Source organism: Xiphophorus couchianus, chromosome 22 (genome assembly GCF_001444195.1).
Source record: "Xiphophorus couchianus chromosome 22, X_couchianus-1.0, whole genome shotgun sequence".
Classification (NCBI taxonomy): Eukaryota; Metazoa; Chordata; class Actinopteri; order Cyprinodontiformes; family Poeciliidae; genus Xiphophorus; species Xiphophorus couchianus.
Window position 1 is genome coordinate 11,584,695 of NC_040249.1, and position 20,679 is coordinate 11,605,373.

The following is a 20,679-nucleotide window of genomic DNA, read 5'->3' on the forward strand; positions in this document are numbered from 1 at the left end:
TTGTTTTAAAATTACAATTAAATTGACAATTGTTTGACAATGTTTAGGAAAATTTTCCACAAACAGTTCCTCTCCGGAGTATGAAAAGTGGGAAAATTGCCTGAAGTCAGATTGCACTTTGAGTTTTGGAAATATGAGAAAAATGGTCAGTTCACCTTTAAATGTCAACTTAACCTTTGATGACTTTGGCTTTATAGCAGCAGACAAACAGATAATAGATACAAATACTTATAGTTGGCTCAAAAAGCTATATTTTAAAATCTGTGCACAGATTTCAGCTTTCGCTTAATATAGAAGATCATTAAGGAGAGGCTTCATCCTTATTTAACCGCAAAAGCATGTCTGAATAAATCCTGAGGAAACTACATTCATGTTCTTATCAAAATCAGCTGTTTCATTGTCACATAGGTATTACTTTACTCTGCAGCTCTCACAGTCAGTCTGCTGTTTTTAAAAAAATTCTGTGCAGCTCATTTTTCTTCATGATAAACCATCTGAGATGAGGGATAGACACAATAGAAAAACAGTCAAAGTAAATTTTAATGTGATATAGTAAAACTACAAAGTGGAACACAATGCATATTAATAACTTTTGGGGTATCATATGATAAACCGACTATCACACAATAGATAATCTAATCATTTTTCTCCATTCATTTATTTAAATAATGTAATAATTTCCTAAGTTTAACCTTCTTTTATAATGTTTGAAGCAGGAGCAAATGCAAATAACTGGCTAATTTTCCTGGAGGAAATAAACCACTGTCATCAACTTTCACAAAATCATCGTCATCATCTTAGCAAAATATTCTTTCTTAATGTACAATATTTATAAGAAATAAATACAACACTACATTTACAACAATCAGAAAAAAAACTTTTCTATAGCAACAAAAACAACATTTTCTGTATACAGTATGTCATCTTTGTTTAGGAACGGGGCATAAAGTATATTAATGCAAATTACAGTAAGAATATTTAGATCAGAGGCAAAAGAAACTCTGGAAATAATTTTCTCTCTGCATGTTTTTCATTCAGTATGAGCAACAACAGAATTACTGTTTTCTCACATGTTTACAGATATTTCTCTTCTGACAGAATTCATAAGCAAGTTGTTTGTCGCTGACGTTCTTATTCTTGTAGCTTACGCTGCACTTCTTCAAAAACCTTTGAATTAATTTCATCCACTTCGTCTTCCACCTAGGCAAAAGATGAAACATTAGTAATGTAATTGTGACTGTGTTGCCTTACACTATAAGACCTAAACATATAAGAAAGTGGTAAGACAAAAATTTTAGAGCAAATGTAACCCCCCTTTAATAATTTAAAAAATATGTTTGATAGTGGTTTGTATGCTGCTTTGTTTTTAATTTATGTAACTTTAAACTTGCAATTGATCATTTCTTTATTGTTTATTGAACGAATGAATGTTGGTGCAGCTTTTGTTGTAACCACATTCTCATTTAAACTTATATAGTAATAAACAAAGTATTAATTGCTTATCACAGTTATTTCACATCTTTAGTCCCAGAGTTATTGTTAGGTTCAACTAGATTAAAGAATTTTAAGGCAAGGAATTTAATAAATATCGTGTTCTTATTGAGTTGAACAGTACGTTTCTACTGCTTTCCTCTGTGGCAAAAATACTGGTTAAATTCATTTTATTATGAATTTACATCATAAGTCATTTATTGTATTGTTATTGTCTTAATGTATAGCATTAAAAGGTATTAAACACACTTTTTATTAAGCCCATGTTTTGTTTTTAAAACGTTTCCATTGGTATGATGTAATATTTCAATCTTAAATGTCATGTTTTAATTATCTGTAAGTGGGAAAATGTAACAAAAATAAAAGTTTAAAACATCATTCTAAAAGTAAAAAAAATATATAATCTGTTTAATTTTATGAACTGTGTCACTGAAATAAACGAACCTTTTAGTAATGTAATGGGTCTGTATCTGAAAGAAATGATATCTTTTGCTAAGGTTGCTTTTAATTCATGAATGTGCCATTACTAAAATATCTATATAAAAAACTTCTTGTGTGCCCATAAAATAGCTTTTAAAAATAGTTATATTGTATCAACTATTAAAAAAAAAGTACAAACTGCTTTTTACTCACACACAAACCCAAATTGCAGGTGAAAAAAAAAAGTTATTTAGTTAAACACCTGCTCCACGTTGTCCACTTCTGGTATATAGAACTGCAGCATGTTCTGAATTCCGTTTTTCAGAGTAACCGTCGAGCTGGGACATCCTGTGCAGGATCCAACCAGCTTTAACTTTACGGTGCCGTTCTCAAAGCCTTTATAGATGACGTCGCCTCCATCCTCTTGCACTGTAGGTCTTTGTGAGGTAAAGAGATAACACACATTTAATCAGAACAGAGGCATGGAGGACAGACTGATTAAGAATTTTATCTCATAACAGCAGAAGGAAAACTGTCAGCAGGACATGTATCTTTTTTTCTTTTCTTATCAATATCTATATAATCACATAGTGATTTACTTGGGTGAAACAGATACGTACATGCAGACAGTGACAAGTTTGTAGGTTTTGTACCTAATTCTGGTGTCCAGAAGCTCCTTTATCATAGATACAATATCATCATCATCTTCAGAAAGAGCTGTTCCAAAGGAAGCATAAAATATTGTAAAATGTCAAAGTGTTCATACAAGCCACAACCTGGCCAAAAACAAAAACTCACTGCTTTCACGGTGCACGGCTCCTGTTGATATTGGGTCCCCACTCTCAAAGAACTTGGAAATAGCATCTAAAACATGCCGCTTAATGTCCGTCCACGCCACATCCTCATCTGTCTGACAGTAAAAATAAGACATCTCGTGTGATCCTCCTTACAAACAATACTCTCACTGAGATGAACTGTATATTTAGTGCTTACTTTAGTGACAGTAATGAAGTCAGAGCCAAAGAACACACTTTTCACTCCCTCAATTTCAAACAGGTCCCTGAAGGAGTCACAAATGTTTTGTTAAAGAGTAAAAATAGAAACACATTAAAGTCATAACCAGCGTGTTGTGTTTTTTTCCAGACAAGTACTAATAATATTTAATCTTTAGCACTACAGTATATCTGGTTATAATGTAATGGGCATTGATCCTGACAGAGTCAAAATGAGGACAGCAATGATCATACTCAATCAGCCACAGCATTAAAATTATGACCTGGCAATAATCCCCAAAAAACACTATTCTCGGGTTTTTACTTGGACTGCTGCTTTGATCTTTACACATGGCAGCAAAATGGGTGAACCAAATGTTAAACTTCTCTAACATTGAGTGATTTAGTAGTTTATATCTGGACAGGCTGGGGATATTTTGGCAGCAGAAAGAAGAAGAACCAATGAACAGTAAAGGCAGCTGATTACTATTTTTGCTTAATGTGTGTACATACTGTATGCTTTTGACAAATAATGCAAGTGTATTTTAAAATGTGCAATTTATGTTTGTATTTTGTCTCTTTTAAAAAAAAAAAAAAGTTTTTCAATCATTGCTTTAGTGTTCTAACATTAAACATAATTAATTCAGTTGCTGGTCATCAGAAGTGTTAATAGTGATATGAATAATTATTGATTCAACTTGAATACTATATTATTGTGTTATTTAATTTTGTGTTTTGGGCATACTATTTAGAACCAGTGTGTCAGAGTACAGCAGTATATTTGACCCATTACCTGGCTAAAGATGAAGATCCAGCTGAGCTCGGAGAAGGAAAGTCCTGCGTACCGCTTCCAAGCACAGGCTTCCCTGGGAGGAATTTCAAGCTTTTTGGGTTTGGAGTTTCTTGAGTCTGGATAGACAGGTTCCTCGCTGAAAAACGTCACAAAACAAGCTGCGTGGTTGGGTTTAACACTTTCTACTTGAATGACGGGATGATAAAGTCTGTGGTGTCTCACCTGAGAAGTATGTAGTTCCTGTCCCTGGCTGACTCTGAACTCCCCTGAAGCTTAATACTGTGGTCTGTGAACGATCTGGTAGCCTGGTAGAAACGTGAAAAGTTTGTCATACTTTTTTTTTTAGCTGGGAGACATGACGACCACTCTTTAGTTGTAAGGTTCGAATGTAAAATAATATTAATAATAATAATAATAAAGGCTAGAAAAATAATTCTGCTCATACTAAGCCCGACAATCTGTGCTAGCTGACTACTAGCCGGTAACTTAAACTCTTTAGATTGTCAAGAACATATAACATAAATGTTACAAAGTGATATTACAGGGCTTAAAATATTTTTAAATCAGTTCTGATATAAACACAAATGAATTTGCGCGTTAATACGGTCGATTGCTTCGTGGTTAGGTAGTTAGCTTGCTAAATCTCCCACGTACAAAGATGCGGCTAATGGTAGGCGTTACACAGGCCTTTGCTACGCATTACATCTGTTATATCAGTTAGATAACACATTTAACACACCATGAAAAACAGGTAAAACAAGTCAAACCTGAAGAGAGCTTTGTTTCGGGCCCGTAATAACCGTTGAAGTCCCCATCTGATGTGCGCCGACATTTTGTTTGTTTTGAAGTTGAGGACCCCATTTGGTCCAAGTCACACATGCCTGATCAGAGCAGTCTGTCATCATTATGCTTTATTTTAAATTAAAAATCACTGTAGGGCAGTAAACGTAAAAATAAATAAATAATAATAATAACTGTTGGGGAAAAAATTCTATCTATCTATCTATCTATCTATCTATCTATCTATCTATGTAATGTGTGTTAATACCAAATCAAATACAAAGGGAAAGATGATCATTACATTTTTTTTCATCACTGATTTACAGGAAAAGTTGAGCAAGTATAGTATTTTGGGGCACAATCCTAAGCTGGTGTTCACCTACCAAACTTTTATACATTTGTAACAATAAAAAACTTTCCACATGACAAAGCCTACAGAGAGTCTTTGAAATAATACAAACTATGTGGTTAAAGAAAGAAGGCCAACCCAGTGTTTCCCAATGTTCTTCTCTCAGAATAAGGTGGTGCTTCAGAGGAGTGGCAGAGACAAACAGAAGGAGGCTCATATAAAGCAGCTCTGTGCTCTTGATTGTGTGATTGTGGAGGACTTACTTTAACAACACCAGAATTACAGCTTATTAAAAAAGGAGCATTGCATTTATTTACCACCTAGGTTTTGAGGGGTTTTGTGATGAATTTTTTACCTGGGCATTTAATGCTGGCTCCATGAGGAATCCACAAACTTCTGAAGAGGTCTGACACCGAGTGTGTTGAAGACGTCAGGAATCCTTGTTTTTAATTTTATTCTTCTTCCTTAACCCTGAGACATGGTGCTCTGGATCATCCTTCCCATCTCCCTAACACTGGTGTCCTTCATTGGAACATGGAGCATGTAAGTCTTTATTGACAATGTCTCTAATGTCTTTACATCCTGGTTAAAAGGCAACATTTCATTTTTACAGCTTGCTGTCTCTGCTGCTCTGTGTGTATTGGCATTAAATGGCAAGTTTACAACAGTTTTGTTTGTTTTTCACCTTCTGATCAGCTTTCTGCTGATAAAATGACAGATTCCACAAAAGGCAGCATGTCAAAACCACGTCATGGTTACCAGGACGACAATACAGATTATATATTCTTGGATAGGAAAAATAAAAACACATTGAAGGACTGATATTTATAACAGATAACTCTGGCATGATTCTGTGCAGATGAGGCACCGTATAATCTTTAAAAAGTTGTCTAAATCAGACAAAACCAACACAAAGGCACAAATTTAGTCAGATGTGAGTTGCGTGTATCCTTGAGATGGTGAGATGAAAATATGTGACCTGGCTTGTTTAGGGTGCCAGGGTGTGCTCACTGGGTGAGCAAGAAAAACCTAGAGATATTTCCTTGTTATTCATACTGATAATAATTAAACTCTAAAAGTCAGTTGTGGCGGAGTGGTGTTCCCCCCCTCTATTCTGTCTTTCTTTGTGTTCGGTTTTAGCAGTAAAATTTACTGAGAGACAAAATATTTTGTTAATTTACTCTGGTTTAAAGTTTTCATAGACTGAATAAATGAATAAGCTGGTTTAATAAGTCTGAATTTGATACAAAAGAAGTAAGAAGACACTTGTGCTTTAATGAAACCTTTACAAAACCTTCTTGGCAGTAATTTAACTATTAAATCCAATTAAAGCTGGAATTCAACCATGATATTATATAACTAAATTTATCACTTATGCAATTTTTTTCAGATATGGCATGGCCTACTCCAACAATCATGTGTGTTCGCTCAATGATTGGTGAGTTGAGTATCATTTGTATTTTAACTTTTTTTTTTAAAGTCTTAACTAATAAGTTCTCGATGTCTTTTGTAGGAGTGGTAAAAATGTCTGTCGAGGGAACATGACCATAGGATGCTGCTTTGTTCCTACAATAAGGTGAAAAGTCTGGAGAATTAATGTCTTGTTTTGTATTCCCATGGCTTGAATCATTAACATAAATAATAAAACATGATTTTTTTTATTCCAGTGGAAGTGGCACCTTTGCTCCAGAAAGCTCGCTGTTTTCAGCAACAATGAACGCGGGAACCTTTCTATGTGAGTTCAGCAGCAAAATGTCTGTGCTTCACATGTAAGGTGCCTTAAAAAGTATTCACATCCCATGACATTTTTCATTCATCCATTTTTCACAATCATAAAGTTCTTCAATTAAAATTAATTAAAGGGAGAGGAAAATTAAACAGGCATTTCATTTTTTGGTGGGGAACTATCTAAAACAGCATAATTACAGCAGCAAGTACTTTAGTAATCTGTGTTAGCTTCACACATCTAGAAATTGAAATTTTTGCCCAGTCTTTTGTGAAATGTAGCTCAAGTCTGTCAGACTGAGTGAATGTCGGTTTTCAAGCTTTGCCAAAAAGGGATTTAATTCTGGACTTTGACTGGACCATTGTAACACAAGAACGTGCGTTGACCTAAACCATTTCTATTCTTTATGTAGGATTATGCTGGCTGTATGTTTAGAGTCATTGTACTCCTGGGAGGCGAGCCTCTGCCTCAGAGTTTTTGCCGTTTCTAACAGATTTTCTTCTGGCATTTCTCTATGTTTAGCTCCTTACATCAGTTCTGACCAGCTTTTCTGTCCCAACTAAAGAAAAACCTCCCCTTATCTTGATGCTGCCTCAGAGCTGATACATGCCTCAGCCATGTATTCATCATGAGATGGCATTCTCTCATTGATGTTCACTGTTAATTTTCGGACACAGTGTTTGCAGAAAGTTTAACTTTACTTCTCATCTGACCAAATTGTCTACCACTTCCTACATGTTTGCGGCTAACCAGATTTCCTATTAGCTTTCTTTCGAGAATGGCCATTTTCTTTTCCATTTAACACAAAGACCAAATTTACGGATAGCAAATGCTCTCCTTGCTCATCTTGTCAGTGGGAGTGGACAGCCATATTTTGAAGGTTTGCAGGTGTGAAACCCTTGATCGGTTTTCAGATGCTGCCTTAAGTAGAGCTCAGTGAGACATTCAGAGTTTGGGATATTGTTTTATAACCTAAACTAACTCTATATCTTATCTTCTGTCTTTCTTGTTGCTGTTTGTTCACTAGTGTTCTCTAACAAACCTCCAAGGCCTTCACACAGCAACTGGATTTAAACTGAGATTAAATGATACACATATATAATATATTTAATAACTAGGTGATTCTCAAAGATATCTGGTACTGTACTTGTGTTTTATTAGGTGCATCTAATTGAAAAGAAATGAATAGAAATACATGTGACACTTTTGAGGTTATGGACTACTCACTAAAAACCCAACATGATACAAAAAACAAATAAGTCAAAGGGGTATGAATACTTTGTATTCATACTTTGTACTTTGTAGGTGGTATGGTGCATGTTCCAATATGTGTCATGCTAATCCTGTTTTTGTCTTTAGTTGTGCTGTTCACCGTATTCCATCATGCCCACATAATGGAGAAACACGTGTGCCATTCCATGCTGAGCAAAATAGCGTTAGCCTTTGGGCTTGTGGCAGGCGCCGGGGCCTTTGCTGCTGGAAACTGCAATGTAAGCAGTGCTTTACTTCCTACAAGAATTTAGCGGTGTAAAAGTGAGCAGAAAACCCCCTGGGGCTGCTATGCGGAAGGATGAATTGTACAAAAAGATTTTATCCTACGAATACTTACCTTATATTAAAGTGGAACTGTTTCAGTTTACACCTGTGTTGAAAGAGCAAATAAAGGCAGGTCACTATTTGCTTTATGCACTATAAAGATTTCCAGCACAGGAGGCATATTGTAATCTCTTACACAGCTTATAATATTGCACAGAAACCAGTGTTTTACTTTTGAACCCAGACTTATGTATTGAAAACCTGTTACCATCAGGAGCATTAAACGATCTGCTATTTTCCACTACCGAGCCAACCACATGCCTTCTTTTTAATTTTTTTTCCACTAAGGAAAAGACTGAGCTGAACAGCAAGAAGGGAAAAAAAATAATTTACTAATAGCATTAGTAGAGAATTAATAATTAACTGCAATTAAAGAAGAATGTGTCTCTGTTTTCATAATGAAAAACCTGCTACTGCTCTCCACAGCCAGGTGATGTAACTCTCCTGCACTACCTCGGAGCCGCTGTCAGCTTCACGTGTGCCTGCTTCTACACCATCCTGCTCTGCGCCCTGACGGGGAAGTGTGTTCTGACCGGGTTCGAAAGGTTCCTCTTCCCTCTGCGCGTCTTCTTCGCAGTGGTTCAGTTCACTGTGACTGTCTGCTGTATCCTTTTGGAGTGTCTGATGCCACATCGGCTTTGTTTGGTAAAGAAATGCTTATCATTTGCACGATTATACAATAATTTAACTTGATGATTTCAAACTATATCTGAAGGCAGAATATAACAGTCAGACCTAAGTTATAGCCTCAAAGCTCTTTATAGGTCTGCAGTGCAACTGTGTTTACTAAGTGGGACTGACTACAGCAGCTTGCACGACACAAGAAGGAAGCATGAAATCTTCCCCAGGCAGGTCAGTGAGGGAGTGAATAAAAATAAAAAAAGATATTTAATCCTTCATCAATTCAGTCATTAACAATCTTTCCAGTGATCGTCTGAATTTGTCCTTCAGATCCTTAACTTGACAACCTGCAGATACCATTTTTTTCGTCCAGGAAGAGTACATTTACAACCTCCTGTCTGCAGTTTTCGAGTGGACCCTCAGTGTCAACCTGCAGATGTTTGAGCTCACCTACACAGTGGAGTTTTTCTTCTTCTCATCCTTCATGGTTTCAAATCTGCTGACCAAACGCGAGGAGGAAAAGCCCTTGATATTGTCCATGTCCTGATATAAGGCGGCCAGGTTCCAGCAGGAAAGCACAAACAGCAGTGAAAGACTTCGTAGGACATCAGTAACCACACTGGCTGGACCCTGGCTGAAGGTTCAATAGTGTTTTATATTATTTTATCGTTTTAGTCTTTGATGGCTTGGATTGCGTTTACTTTTGTTTCATCAGCTCAACTGTTACTTGAAAAAAGTTTCCTTAAATTGGGCATTTCTGTATCTTAGGTAATGTATTTATTAAAACTCTCCCACTTTAACAGCAACAGAACAAATCACATACTTGGATGGTATAATGCCTGTCAAAATCATTCCCTCTCTGGAACTTTTTCTCATTTTTTGTCACATTAACCATAAACTTCTTTTTTTTTGTGGGATTTTATATGATACCCCAATCTGAAACATGCAGTGTGCAAAGGTATTGAGAAGCACTGAGCCAGCACTTTGTAGAACAATCTTTCACTGCATTTACAGCCACAACACTTTTGGTGGTACGGCTCTACGAGGTTTCCACGTCTACAAATAAAAATTTCTACCCATTCTTCTGTGCGATATTACTCGAGCTCAGTCAGATTGAATTGATAAGAAATTTAAAATCTTGCCACAGATTGTTCTTTGAATGAAAGTCTTGATTTGGACTGGACCGTTCTAACCTTTAACTGTGCGTTGATCAAACCATTCCACTGTAGCTGTGTGACTGATTAATGGTCTCCTTGCCGAACTCGCCAGTTTAGATGGATTGTCATATTTTTGTGAATTTAATGTTGTGCAATATCTGTTCCATTTTCAAGCATGAGATTCATCACTTTTCTCCCTGATCTGTCTGCTGTGTTGCTTGGTCTTCACTAATGTTCTCTAACAAACCTCAAAAGCTTTCAGAGCAGGTTTTAGTTATTCTGAGAATGACTTTCACACAGATGGACTCCATTTACTAATTGGGAGACTTTCAGAGGTAATTGCTTGCTCTGGATTTTATGTAGGGAATAAAAGTGAGAATGCCTGAACACAAATGTCACACTTTGCCACAAATTTGCAAACCTTGTCTCAGTTTCCTTCTACTTCTCAATTATGTAGTACTTTCTGTTGGTCTATCACGTAAAACCCTAATAAAACGCATTAAAATTTGTGGTTGTACCATAGCAAAATGTGAACAGGGTTGTGAATAATTTTTCACAGCTGTGTCAACTGTACCCACCAGAAATAATTTACCCAAGTCATCTGGCTTTGATGAAATGGTTTAAGCCTGTGTGTTTTTTAGTGCAATAACCTTTAGAATGTGGACAGCGTGTACCAACAAACACATTTTCTCTTGTAGCTCGGTACAGGCATGACGTTTAGGCACTTTAATAGAATTAAGAAGTCATTACATGTGTTGTGCTGATAGACAGGTTAGACTATGATGCTCTTGGATCGAAGGGCGGAGTCCCTGTAACTACCAAAGATCCTGTTTGACTGAGTGACGTTTTTGAATAAAGACTTATGCGGTTCATTCTCACTGAAAACACACAGACGTCATCACCTCCTTTACAGAAGGTGTTGTCTGTCCCTTCCATGACATTACCTGATTATATCTGATCAGGTGTTCCAAGACTGACTTTACTGAGTAGGGAAAATACTGTGGTGAAGTCCTCCTTGCTTTTCTCACTAGTTTAAAGGGACGACCATGCTGGAAAAACATAAAACCAGGAGTCATCTTGGAAATGCTAAATTATCGTTCCCATATAGACTTTTATTTTATAAATAAAATTAGATTAAGATCTCTGAAGGTGTTTTATTGTGTTTAAATTCCTAAACACATGGGTGACTTTGTCGTTTGCCCAAAACCATGAACAATTTAAAATCTCCTCATGTGGAGTTTACTTATCTTTAACCCATAATAACCAGCTCCTCAGCTATTCTTCATTTGTTCTTTTTCAACATAAGTGTCCTCAGTCTTGCTGAAAACGTCAGGTCATTTAGTAACATGAGAGCTTGTAGGAAGCGTCAAAATTCTATAATAGTTGTCTTTATACAGAGCTGTGATGATTAAATAAATATTTTGCCCGACAATCCTCTCAAGGCTGCAGTTATTCCTGTTGCTGGTTCACCTTTTCATACCACATTTTTTTGTTCCAGGCAACTCTCTATAAATATGCAAGGATACAGCATTCTGAACAACCAGCTCCTTTAGCAAGACCCTTTTGTTTAATGTCCTTGTGGAGGGTGTCACCTGTCTTCCCCATGACTGTGTAGGCCATAATGTGGACATTACATAGCATACATACATTAAAAATGTGCTTTTTTAAAGATGGATTTTGGTACTATCGACCTTTATTCAACAGTAGCTGGACAAGAGTCCAGCTAACAGAAGACATGCAGCAAATGACCTGAACCATACCCAGGAGAGCAGCATTGACAACTGTTGCCTCAGCATATGGTGTGGCTAAAAAATTTTTTTTAATTTGTGTAATATTAAAATTTTCAGAGATGAAAATTTGGAGTTTTGTCATCTGTGTGTCTGACTTTAAATTACAATACATAACAGGGTTAAATATTTGGTTTCAATTATAAATGATGTTTTCCAATCAAACATTAGCAAACCTTCCAATTTGTATATCAAGCACTTTCCATACCTCGGAAACACCCAATTGAAATTCAAGCACTTTCAAGGATTTCAAGCACCTGAATTAAAAAATATACCATAATCAAATATTTAACTCCTGTAATAAATGTATGAATGGGACTCACTTTCTGAAATGAGTGACAAAAACATTCTCAAAATCCTTTTTTTCCCCGTGTACCCGTAGTTTGCAAACTACGGCTAAGGGTGGCATCTTATCATCACCAAGTTTCCATTAAACAATTTATTGTAAGGCTTTTGGACTTGTTGCAGTTGTTCACAAGCAAATTACCCAAATTACCGTAATCCTATTTTGTTACATTGGGTTTAATGCTGAATCACTGAAAACTCAAACTCTTCACAAAAGTGACAATATTGCGGTTTAATGCAAAGCACTTAACCTTTACTTGAAAGAAGGTAATATACATCCTGGAATTACAGATAATAAAGATACAATATGAGCAAAGTCATTTCACAATGAATATCATCTTTCTTTCGCATCAATTGAGGAGTGCGACATAATCTACAGTTGCTGTTAGGAAGAGAACAGTGAAAAAGCACACCTTCTATCAGCAATATTACTGTATGGTACATGGGAAAAATGTAATCTATATGCAGTAGTCCTCACTATAAACTGTAACCAAAGAAAAATAAAACAAGTTTTATCGTTGTAACTAAGTAACTGCAATCCATACATTATAAATAAATGTAACTGGAAGAAAACAAAACAAGAAGTACTACAAGCAATATTCCACAATTCCAGCATGGCTGAAGTAACAAATGGCCTTAAAATTCAAACCTTCCACTTTGGAGTGCGACCGAACAGCTTTTCCGAACTATAATGTACTGTAAATTCTTCATGCTGATGCACCTGAAAGCCCACCTCATGCTCTGAGTAAATCAAGTTAAAAACTGTCCTTAAAACTTATTCTGTGTAACAAAAATGTGTCTAGATATTTTCTTGTGGGAGAAGAAACACATTCAGCATGAGAAAAACACAAGGCCTTAAAAGGTTAAGGGGGTTCTTTCCCAACTCAAAGTAGTCAAATGCTGAAAAAAGCTTGCTCTCAGCATGGCTGTGGGAGGTCACTATACAAGTAACACAACTCCTCAACTCTAAAAGGAAATTATTTGTGTTCTTCTGCTCGTTTAAGACATCTTGAGGCAGACTCTCCAGCCAGCCTGGTTCTAATAACTCCTTGTGTTGGGGGGAAGCTCAGACTGTACACACTATAAACAATATTTGTTTGCAATAAAAGGAAAATACACTATAGTAGTTGACAACTCAAAAAGTTAATGTGATGATGCAGACTGGTAAATGTTTAAATCTACAGCAAGTTGAAACAGGGGGAAGGGTTTTCAAACAGAGTACATGTTCTTGGTGGTGGAGCCGCTCTTACTGGATGTGTCGTCATGTGACTGGTAGCCAATCATGGCTTTTATAGGGATGTTCAACCGCTCTTTGTAAAGTTGCCTGTAGAGAGACAAGGAAAAGAAGCTCACAGTCACCACCTAATGGTCGTTGGAATCAAGCACTATAACACCAGTCGCATAAAAAATACAACTTTCAATGCATTTCACTGAGATTTCATGTTAGACCAATATAAGGTGTGATATAATTCTATTTAGTCCTGTCACGATAACAAATTTTGCTAAGCGATTAATTGTCTCAAAAATTATTGCGATAAACGATAATATTGTTTGAAGACTTATTTACACTGACTTAATGGAAATTATGTAATAATGCATGCGATTTCCTGCCAAAGATAGATACACTTTATTTTCAAAAGAACACTTAACACTGGAACTGATAAACAAAATAAACAAAACAACCAAAAACAAAAATAAAATGGATTCTCAGTCTCCATTAATAAAAAATGTACTTAAATAAAACCTAAACAACATAAAGCCAAAGTGGAAATAAGTACTGCATTTAACCAAAAGAGTGCAGATTATGAAGTCTGTATACTATGTTGCCCTTCAGTAATAATTAAATTTAAATAGAGAAGATGAGCATATCCAACTACTTGATGCAATAATTCACACTACACAATTTTTTGCCCCTATTTTTCCCCTTACGAGAATCTTAGAACGTTGGTCGTTCTAAGATTGTCGTTACGATTTCGTAACCGATCATTCTGTAGTGTGTTATGGTAGATCTTCCTGGCCTCTGATCCAAATCAGGTGTTTTCCCCGACTGGGAGCTTTAACGCATCCTGTTGAATGTGACAGATTCTCCTCCATGCTTTCTGAGGGGAAATTACAGAGGGGAATCCCAAACAGCTGACGTGGCAACCAAGTCCAGCAGACATAGGAGATGATATGTGGAAACAATGTTAATGTTTATTCAACATTTCGTGCAAAGAATATAGAAATGACAAGGGGAGGAGTTGGAGCGAAATTGCTACCGCAGTTGATAAACCCGGTAACTTTTCAGCTGTTCTTCGTTAACGTGACGTAAATAGGTTCTAATGACTTTCATTCAGTCAGGACTTTACGCTGACACTAGCCACATGCATTGCAGGTAGATTGTAGTAAAGCATTGATTAATGCCTGGTTTTAAAATTAGTTAACTGAACTTGTAGTCATTATTTTGTGTCCATTGTTGGACACCACACGGCAGGAACGAACCCGATCGAACAGTTATACCTATGATTTCTGTCGGCTAATGTGTGGTCTGTCAGGTTTTGAAAATGGCCGACAGCTCTAAGATCGTGTCATGTGCGCTGGGCTTTACACTAAGGAAATGAGGAAGGGAGGAGTCGGTGGAGAGCACCAGAGTTGAGCCTTTATTTATTCAGTGTCATCAACAGAAAGAGAAAAAGGCCGGAAGAGATGATAATGCCGATAATTAAAATGAAGTTGATAGTTTTAATTTATCATACGATTAATTGATTTATCGTTTATTGTGACAGGCCTAATTATATTCCATCAACTTTTCGGAATTTTATTTAATAAAGATTTGAGACCCAAGGGTCAGTTTTTTCCACATCACAATAATTGTGATGTTCTATGACATAAAACATAAAAAAAGACAGAGGCTGGAGGTTGTGATGTGCAAAAACGTGAACAAGTTTTAGGAATATTAGGAATATTTTTGCACAGTCCTGCATATTGGTGTGACTTTCTTTCTTACCCTATCGTCATGATGGCTTCCCTGTTTTGGCAGTTGCTTGTCCAGATGGATATTTTGTCGCCTTTAGGTCTGACGTTCACCACTGCTCCACATACATCTTCACTTGCCTCATCAAATGACTCACCAACTAAACACAGGAGCTGTAAGGTTCAGCATGACAACGTGGGTCAATTCATCTTTTCCTAAACAAATCATGCTATCAGATGACAGGGATTCGTTTTGAGGAGAAAACAGCGGCGGTACCGTTTCCATCCAGTAGCGGTCGAGGTCGTTATGCCTCTGTTGTTTGTTGAGGGTCATCAGCCATCGACCCCCGAGCTTATTCCGATCATCTTCCCACATTGGCTTAATCCCATCCTGGCACAGATAATTACAATTATATTAAATACTACAGTGTGTCCCTTTCTTTCAGATGCATTCATATTTTGTTCTCTTCTTAAACTCAAGTCCCTAATTTGAAAAAGCTGATTTCAGATATGCTAGTATGTATGAAAACCAGACTGTGGAAGTGAAATAATACCCACTCTTATTTTATTTCAACATAAATAAATAATAAATAAAACATTATCAGATGATAACAAGGAAGAAATGTCAGATTGTAGGCACAAAATATTCATACAAATGGACAAAAAGAAAAAAAGAAGAAGTAGATTTACCTTAAACAAGCAATAATCACAACCAAAACCAAGTTTGCTTGGTTGCTGTATGTGGTTATATAGTCTGCAACAAAGATCAGAAGAATTTTTAACATTAAACAACAAAACTCAGAAAAATCCAAACATAAATATCAAGCCTCTTTTGCTGCAAACACGGGAGCCAAATAAAGACTTTAAAACAGCCCTGCTGGTTTGTATGTGTTTGCATTTTGATGGAAGGTTTCATATATTCAGCATAAAAAATATATTATTATGGAAATATTTAATAGTATCTTTGTAATATTCAGAAACAGTTCACAGTACATTATTGAAATGGACATAAATGATTCCACATTGTATTTGTAAGAGTTTGTATCATTTCATAAAAACGAAACTTACGCCCAAAAGTCTTCAACTGTGTCAAACTTGGAAATGAGACGCAAGTTCTCCGTCCAGCTTTTGCTCTTGTCATTTTTGAAATACCACAGGGCCCATCTGTAAAAAGGAAGCAATTTTAGGTTCACATGGCAATTTATTGCTTCTCTCGCAAAGGATATACGGTACCTCTTATCTAATATTATGAGCCAAATTGGTCTTAAGAGGTTTATGTATGACCTCAGTGCACAGCAGAAACAACAGCTTCTCACAAAAGCACACATGGACGCAGAAAACCATCGGCAGCACTAGAAACGCAGCCTTTGTGTACAATGGGACCATTTATTCTTTCATATGTTCCCAGGAGGGGCGGGGCTGGCCGGGAGAGGGCCGAGGGCAGACCGGGGACACCAGGCGAACTCAGTGCCCCCACGACCTACAGCTGTTTCATTAAACCCACCCATAAGCAGCGTAAAACCCAGTCATACTGTGTAGTAAGGCTGGACAATAAACCAATAACAATAGATTTATATCACAATAGATACATGATCAATGTCAATAGAAAATACAGCTGATAAAATGTTCAATCATTTCACTGGATTCCGATGCAGAACCGCACAGCATTCTGGGGGATGTAGGCAGAGTAAAGATTTTAGCCACTCGACCTTTTCCAGCTAGCTAAGCAAAGTGAGTGCCATCAACTAACTCATGCACTCACTCTTGGTTACTTAGCAACAATCTGTTGCGTAACTTGCGCAGTAGCAGTTTCAGGGTTTGTCACCGTATCTTATAACTGCTATAAAAAAAAAAACTGTGGATAAAACACAGTTAAAAAACAAGAAAGGTCATGTCACCAGTTTGGCAGTATTTCAAATACTTAAAACAAAAAAAAACAAATCAATAGTTATTGATGTTGTCTGATGTGTCACTTTGGCTACATTCATACTGCAACCTGAAATTACCCAATTCTGAGTTTTTATTTTTTTTGCCTTAATGCGACCTTTATCTGATCTCTTTATGAGAGGCTGAACAATACAGATCAAATTTTCTTCAATGCAAGAAAATCTGCATTCTGATTTTCTCCACTTTGTATTTCATGAATCTATAGTATTGTTTATTTCTTTTAAGGCTTGTTTAACTGCACCTATATTTGCATGTTCTTTTACTTTCCCAAAATAACACATTTTCAGAAGCAAAATATGTTTTTCATACTTTCAAGCAGCTGGTAGTTTCAAGTAGTACCTTGTAAGAAAATCATGTTGCCACACTAAAACGTAAAGAGATTACCAAGTCTCCTTATGTTGTAACAGTGTAGCTAAGCTTCATTGTGTGATTTAAATGTGTATTAAAGAGACAAAAAAAAATAGAACAAGATGAAAGAAATTGCAAACAGGTTCCAAGTTCCTGAAGCTTGAATTACTAAAACACACAATGTGTTTAGTCCCACCACAGAAACAGGAAAGTTTCACTCTTGCTTTGCTGTTTGCTCTATAACATTTAGCAAATGTTTTTGCAATGTCCATCAAGTAGGATGCAGTTAACTTACCAACTCAGTTAAATGAGGAAGAAATGTATTCATTTGTACATGAAATGATTTCAGTAGAACAGTCCAAATTTGATTTTCAAAATGTTTTTCCAACATTTACCTATTCAACTCAGTGCGTTTGATTCTCACCTGTTCTGCAATGGATGTTTGATATACTGCTCAGGATTTGCAACAACCTGACCATCAGCCTGTTGATCTTCAGTTTCAGCTGCTTTCTACAGAGATAAACACACAAACACATCATTTAGCTGCAGAGGAAACAGAATTCATGAATCTGAATGAATCCTAGTTTTGCACGCACTGCAGACGAGAAAGGCACCAACACATTTTTTTAATCAGAGCTACAAAAAATGAGTAACACTTACTAATAATATTTTCAATAACAATTTAGCCTTTAAATCCTGCCAACTTAGTCAGTCACCTAGTTTAGACGTCCAACATGAAACAGTGAGATGACTAAGCAAGTTTCTCAAAGCACGGCTCTGAACTTGGCTTCTGATTCTGTGTTGTGCAAGAATATTTCTTAACCATAATCAGATTGTGTAAAATCTGAATTTCACTTTCACGTTGTCCTTCACACAGCATAGAAAATCCTCGGAGGGCAGAGGCAAGCTATAAGGATACAAATAAAGACAACACCTCCTCTTCCCCACAAATTAAATAATTCATTCCAGATGAATGACTAACCCACTCGCTGCGTTCAACAAAATGGGGGTTTGTGAATCCAAATTAGCACAGACTGAGCTGCAAGTGCATCCACTACGTTTACATGATTTGATCACCATCTGCATTATGATCTTCTTTTAGATTTTGCCCATTGTCATTGCCAAACCTCACACAGGACCAAGAGTCTCATCACGTGATTTGAAACGTGGTTCTGAATGTTCAGCAGTTCCGCAGATTTCACACGACAGAGCACCCAAGATGTTGCAAAACAGAACGGACAGACAGACTGGGTCGATGTTAATTTTGCAATATTAAAAAAGAAGAAATAAAAGTAAAGCAGACATAACCACTGTAAGGGTACTAATCAAGTGATTATTAAAGTTTATGTTTACTTCTATGCCTGTAGGAAACTACTGTAAGGGGTTGACAAACTTTTATTTTCATGACTTCAATATCTTAAGACATCAAGTGTACTAGTAAAATTGAAAAAGAAGATAAGTTGTATGAGAGAAACAGTGAAAACCGGCTACCTTTTACCAGGGTGCCTACATTCAAAATTAGAAAGATAGATTAGATAGTGGATGTTAACTTCAAGTAAACATCTACATCTCGTTTCTTCAGCACCACAGACAGCGCCATGGACATGTCCACTTGACACATCAGAGCCAAGGCTGAAACCATGGATATGTATTAGCATAAACTCCAGTTAAAAAGAAATGCCAATGATAAACTCAGAAACACATTCTGACTGCTGCTGCTGGAGGGACGTAGAGAGATAATAGCAGAACAAAGACATTTTGATGATATTTTAAACTTATCAGTTAAATAAATTTTTTTTAAAATCAGAAACTTGAGACACCTGCAAGGTTTTAATATCTGCATTATGGAAGACTTCTGCCATTCATAGGCCCTACACTGACAATATTATTATATATTTCAAGCTGTATTTTTGAAGGACACATTTGAACGCGAGTCACCAAATTAACGTTTATAACACCTACAGATCAAACAAATTCAATAAATCTCGTAATAAGTGCCAGAAAAAGATAAAACCTTAGCTCACTTCACAACTAAGGGTTGCTAGCGTTAGTTTTAGCAGGCGTGCTAGGCTAGTTAGAAGCTCGATACACACGTGTTTTTAGCGCCATAAGCTGCATCAATAAATTAAAGGGAGCAAAATAAAAATGTTCCCGCCATGACCACCACTGTACCTTGAGTCTAATGTCGAGTAACAGCAAGGCAAACCACTGGGCGAAGTATGAATGAACGACGCTCAGTCAATCAGTCCCTCCCTACCGACAAAGTCAGGCACATTGCACTGCATGCTAACGCTAATCCACGCCGATATTGTTAATGCGAAACATCGCCAATTACCCTAAATACAAGCGCCACGTTCAACGTGGAAACTTCGGAAATTAAATCCAACTACTAAAGCCGGGACTCAACGAGCCTCTCGGCGCGCATCAGTAGGTTATTTTCATCTGTGTCTCGTCTCTCTTACCGGCTCCGATGTCGCCATCTTGACTTGTAGAAACGATCTGCCCGTGCGACGCTTCAATCCGCTCTACGGAAGCCGCACCGCTCCAGTTTGACTTGAGTCATCTAAGGATATAATCAAGCTCCGCATAGTTTTATTTATTTATTATTATTATTATTTATTATAATAATAATAATAATTGTTATTATTGAGAGGCTCGTTGAGTCCCGGCTTTAGTAGTTGGATTTAATTTCCGAAGTTTCCACGTTGAACGTGGCGCTTGTATTTAGGGTAATTGGCGATGTTTCGCATTAACAATATCGGCGTGGACTGATTGACTATTATAATAATAATAATTGTTATTAATAATAATAATGAAATACAGTATTTCTTTGGGGGAACGACTTACGTGAGCCAAAAAACTGTTTATTAGATTGGTAATCGTGAACAATAAGTGAATAAGTGAGAAATAATACTTGGCGACAAAAGTCTCTACATAGAGTTATGAACACAAATTTTAATTTAACTCTGCTTATACGCAAACCTAAAATAGAACATTATTTATCTTTTTCACAATTTCGACACAAAAATGTGACTTACTGACGTATAATCTGGTAAATGTAACTTGAAATGTTGAAAATATAAATTGGTTATTTCATTTTCTACCATTGATCACAAATCTACAATAGATGCCACAATTTAGAACCTCTCTTACCTTGTGTATAGATAGTTTTATGTCCTGGATGTGTCTGTACTTGACTAAAAGCTCTTCACTGTAATGCAAAACTACTTTGAACCAGATGAACTTGGAGCCTGGTGCCTAGAGCTCAGTTCCCTCCTTGGTTATTACCCGTAAGAGGCAGCTTTGTCACATGTGGTTTAGTAAATTATCATACTTTCCACGAGGACTAACGTTGACAAAAAGTCATGAGCAACT

The 20,679-nt window shown here is 36.6% G+C and overlaps 3 protein-coding genes across 3 annotated transcripts; 1 reads left to right on the top strand and 2 right to left on the bottom strand.

Annotated features, from left to right (window-relative positions):
- Positions 1–522: 522 nt before the first annotated feature.
- LOC114138592 (NFU1 iron-sulfur cluster scaffold homolog, mitochondrial) lies at positions 523–4,588 on the bottom strand. The gene is made up of 8 exons (XM_028007963.1): positions 4,464–4,588; positions 3,919–4,001; positions 3,697–3,832; positions 2,905–2,971; positions 2,710–2,821; positions 2,565–2,628; positions 2,174–2,348; positions 523–1,200 (listed from the first exon to the last, which is right to left on the bottom strand). The coding sequence occupies exons 1-8, from the start codon at positions 4,526–4,528 to the stop codon at positions 1,132–1,134; spliced, it is 771 nt and encodes a 256-aa protein (XP_027863764.1). The 5' UTR covers positions 4,529–4,588; the 3' UTR covers positions 523–1,131.
- A 403-nt stretch (positions 4,589–4,991) lies between these two features.
- LOC114138593 (transmembrane protein 150A) lies at positions 4,992–11,598 on the top strand. The gene is made up of 7 exons (XM_028007966.1): positions 4,992–5,368; positions 6,216–6,263; positions 6,339–6,401; positions 6,493–6,560; positions 7,911–8,041; positions 8,574–8,751; positions 9,122–11,598. Exons 1-7 carry the CDS (start codon positions 5,304–5,306, stop codon positions 9,313–9,315), a joined length of 747 nt encoding a protein of 248 aa, XP_027863767.1. The 5' UTR covers positions 4,992–5,303; the 3' UTR covers positions 9,316–11,598.
- Positions 11,599–12,269: 671 nt separating this feature from the next.
- eif4e1c (eukaryotic translation initiation factor 4E family member 1c) lies at positions 12,270–19,867 on the bottom strand. Its single transcript, XM_028007967.1, has 7 exons — positions 19,767–19,867; positions 17,729–17,814; positions 16,078–16,173; positions 15,700–15,763; positions 15,287–15,400; positions 15,044–15,183; positions 12,270–13,381 (listed from the first exon to the last, which is right to left on the bottom strand). The coding sequence occupies exons 1-7, from the start codon at positions 19,782–19,784 to the stop codon at positions 13,267–13,269; spliced, it is 633 nt and encodes a 210-aa protein (XP_027863768.1). The 5' UTR covers positions 19,785–19,867; the 3' UTR covers positions 12,270–13,266.
- Positions 19,868–20,679: the final 812 nt, after the last annotated feature.

What these genes read in the sequence shown, in the direction of transcription:
- eif4e1c (XM_028007967.1), bottom strand. An exon ending in AAACATCCATTGCAGAACAG is followed by an intron (nt 16,174 to 17,728) that starts GTGAGAATCAAA and finishes TCCTTTTTACAG; the next exon opens with ATGGGCCCTGTGGTATTTCA. An exon ending in ACCGCTACTGGATGGAAACG is followed by an intron (nt 15,184 to 15,286) that starts GTACCGCCGCTG and finishes TGAACCTTACAG; the next exon opens with CTCCTGTGTTTAGTTGGTGA.
- LOC114138593 (XM_028007966.1), top strand. Translation starts at nt 5,304, where the DNA reads ATGGTGCTCTGGATCATCCTTCCCATCTCCCTAACACTGGTGTCCTTC. An exon ending in GAACGCGGGAACCTTTCTAT is followed by an intron (nt 6,561 to 7,910) that starts GTGAGTTCAGCA and finishes TTTTGTCTTTAG; the next exon opens with TTGTGCTGTTCACCGTATTC. An exon ending in GTTCACTGTGACTGTCTGCT is followed by an intron (nt 8,752 to 9,121) that starts GTATCCTTTTGG and finishes GACAACCTGCAG; the next exon opens with ATACCATTTTTTTCGTCCAG.
- LOC114138592 (XM_028007963.1), bottom strand. Translation starts at nt 4,528, where the DNA reads ATGTCGGCGCACATCAGATGGGGACTTCAACGGTTATTACGGGCCCGA. An exon ending in AGGAACTACATACTTCTCAG is followed by an intron (nt 3,833 to 3,918) that starts GTGAGACACCAC and finishes GACGTTTTTCAG; the next exon opens with CGAGGAACCTGTCTATCCAG. An exon ending in ACTTCATTACTGTCACTAAA is followed by an intron (nt 2,822 to 2,904) that starts GTAAGCACTAAA and finishes TTTTACTGTCAG; the next exon opens with ACAGATGAGGATGTGGCGTG.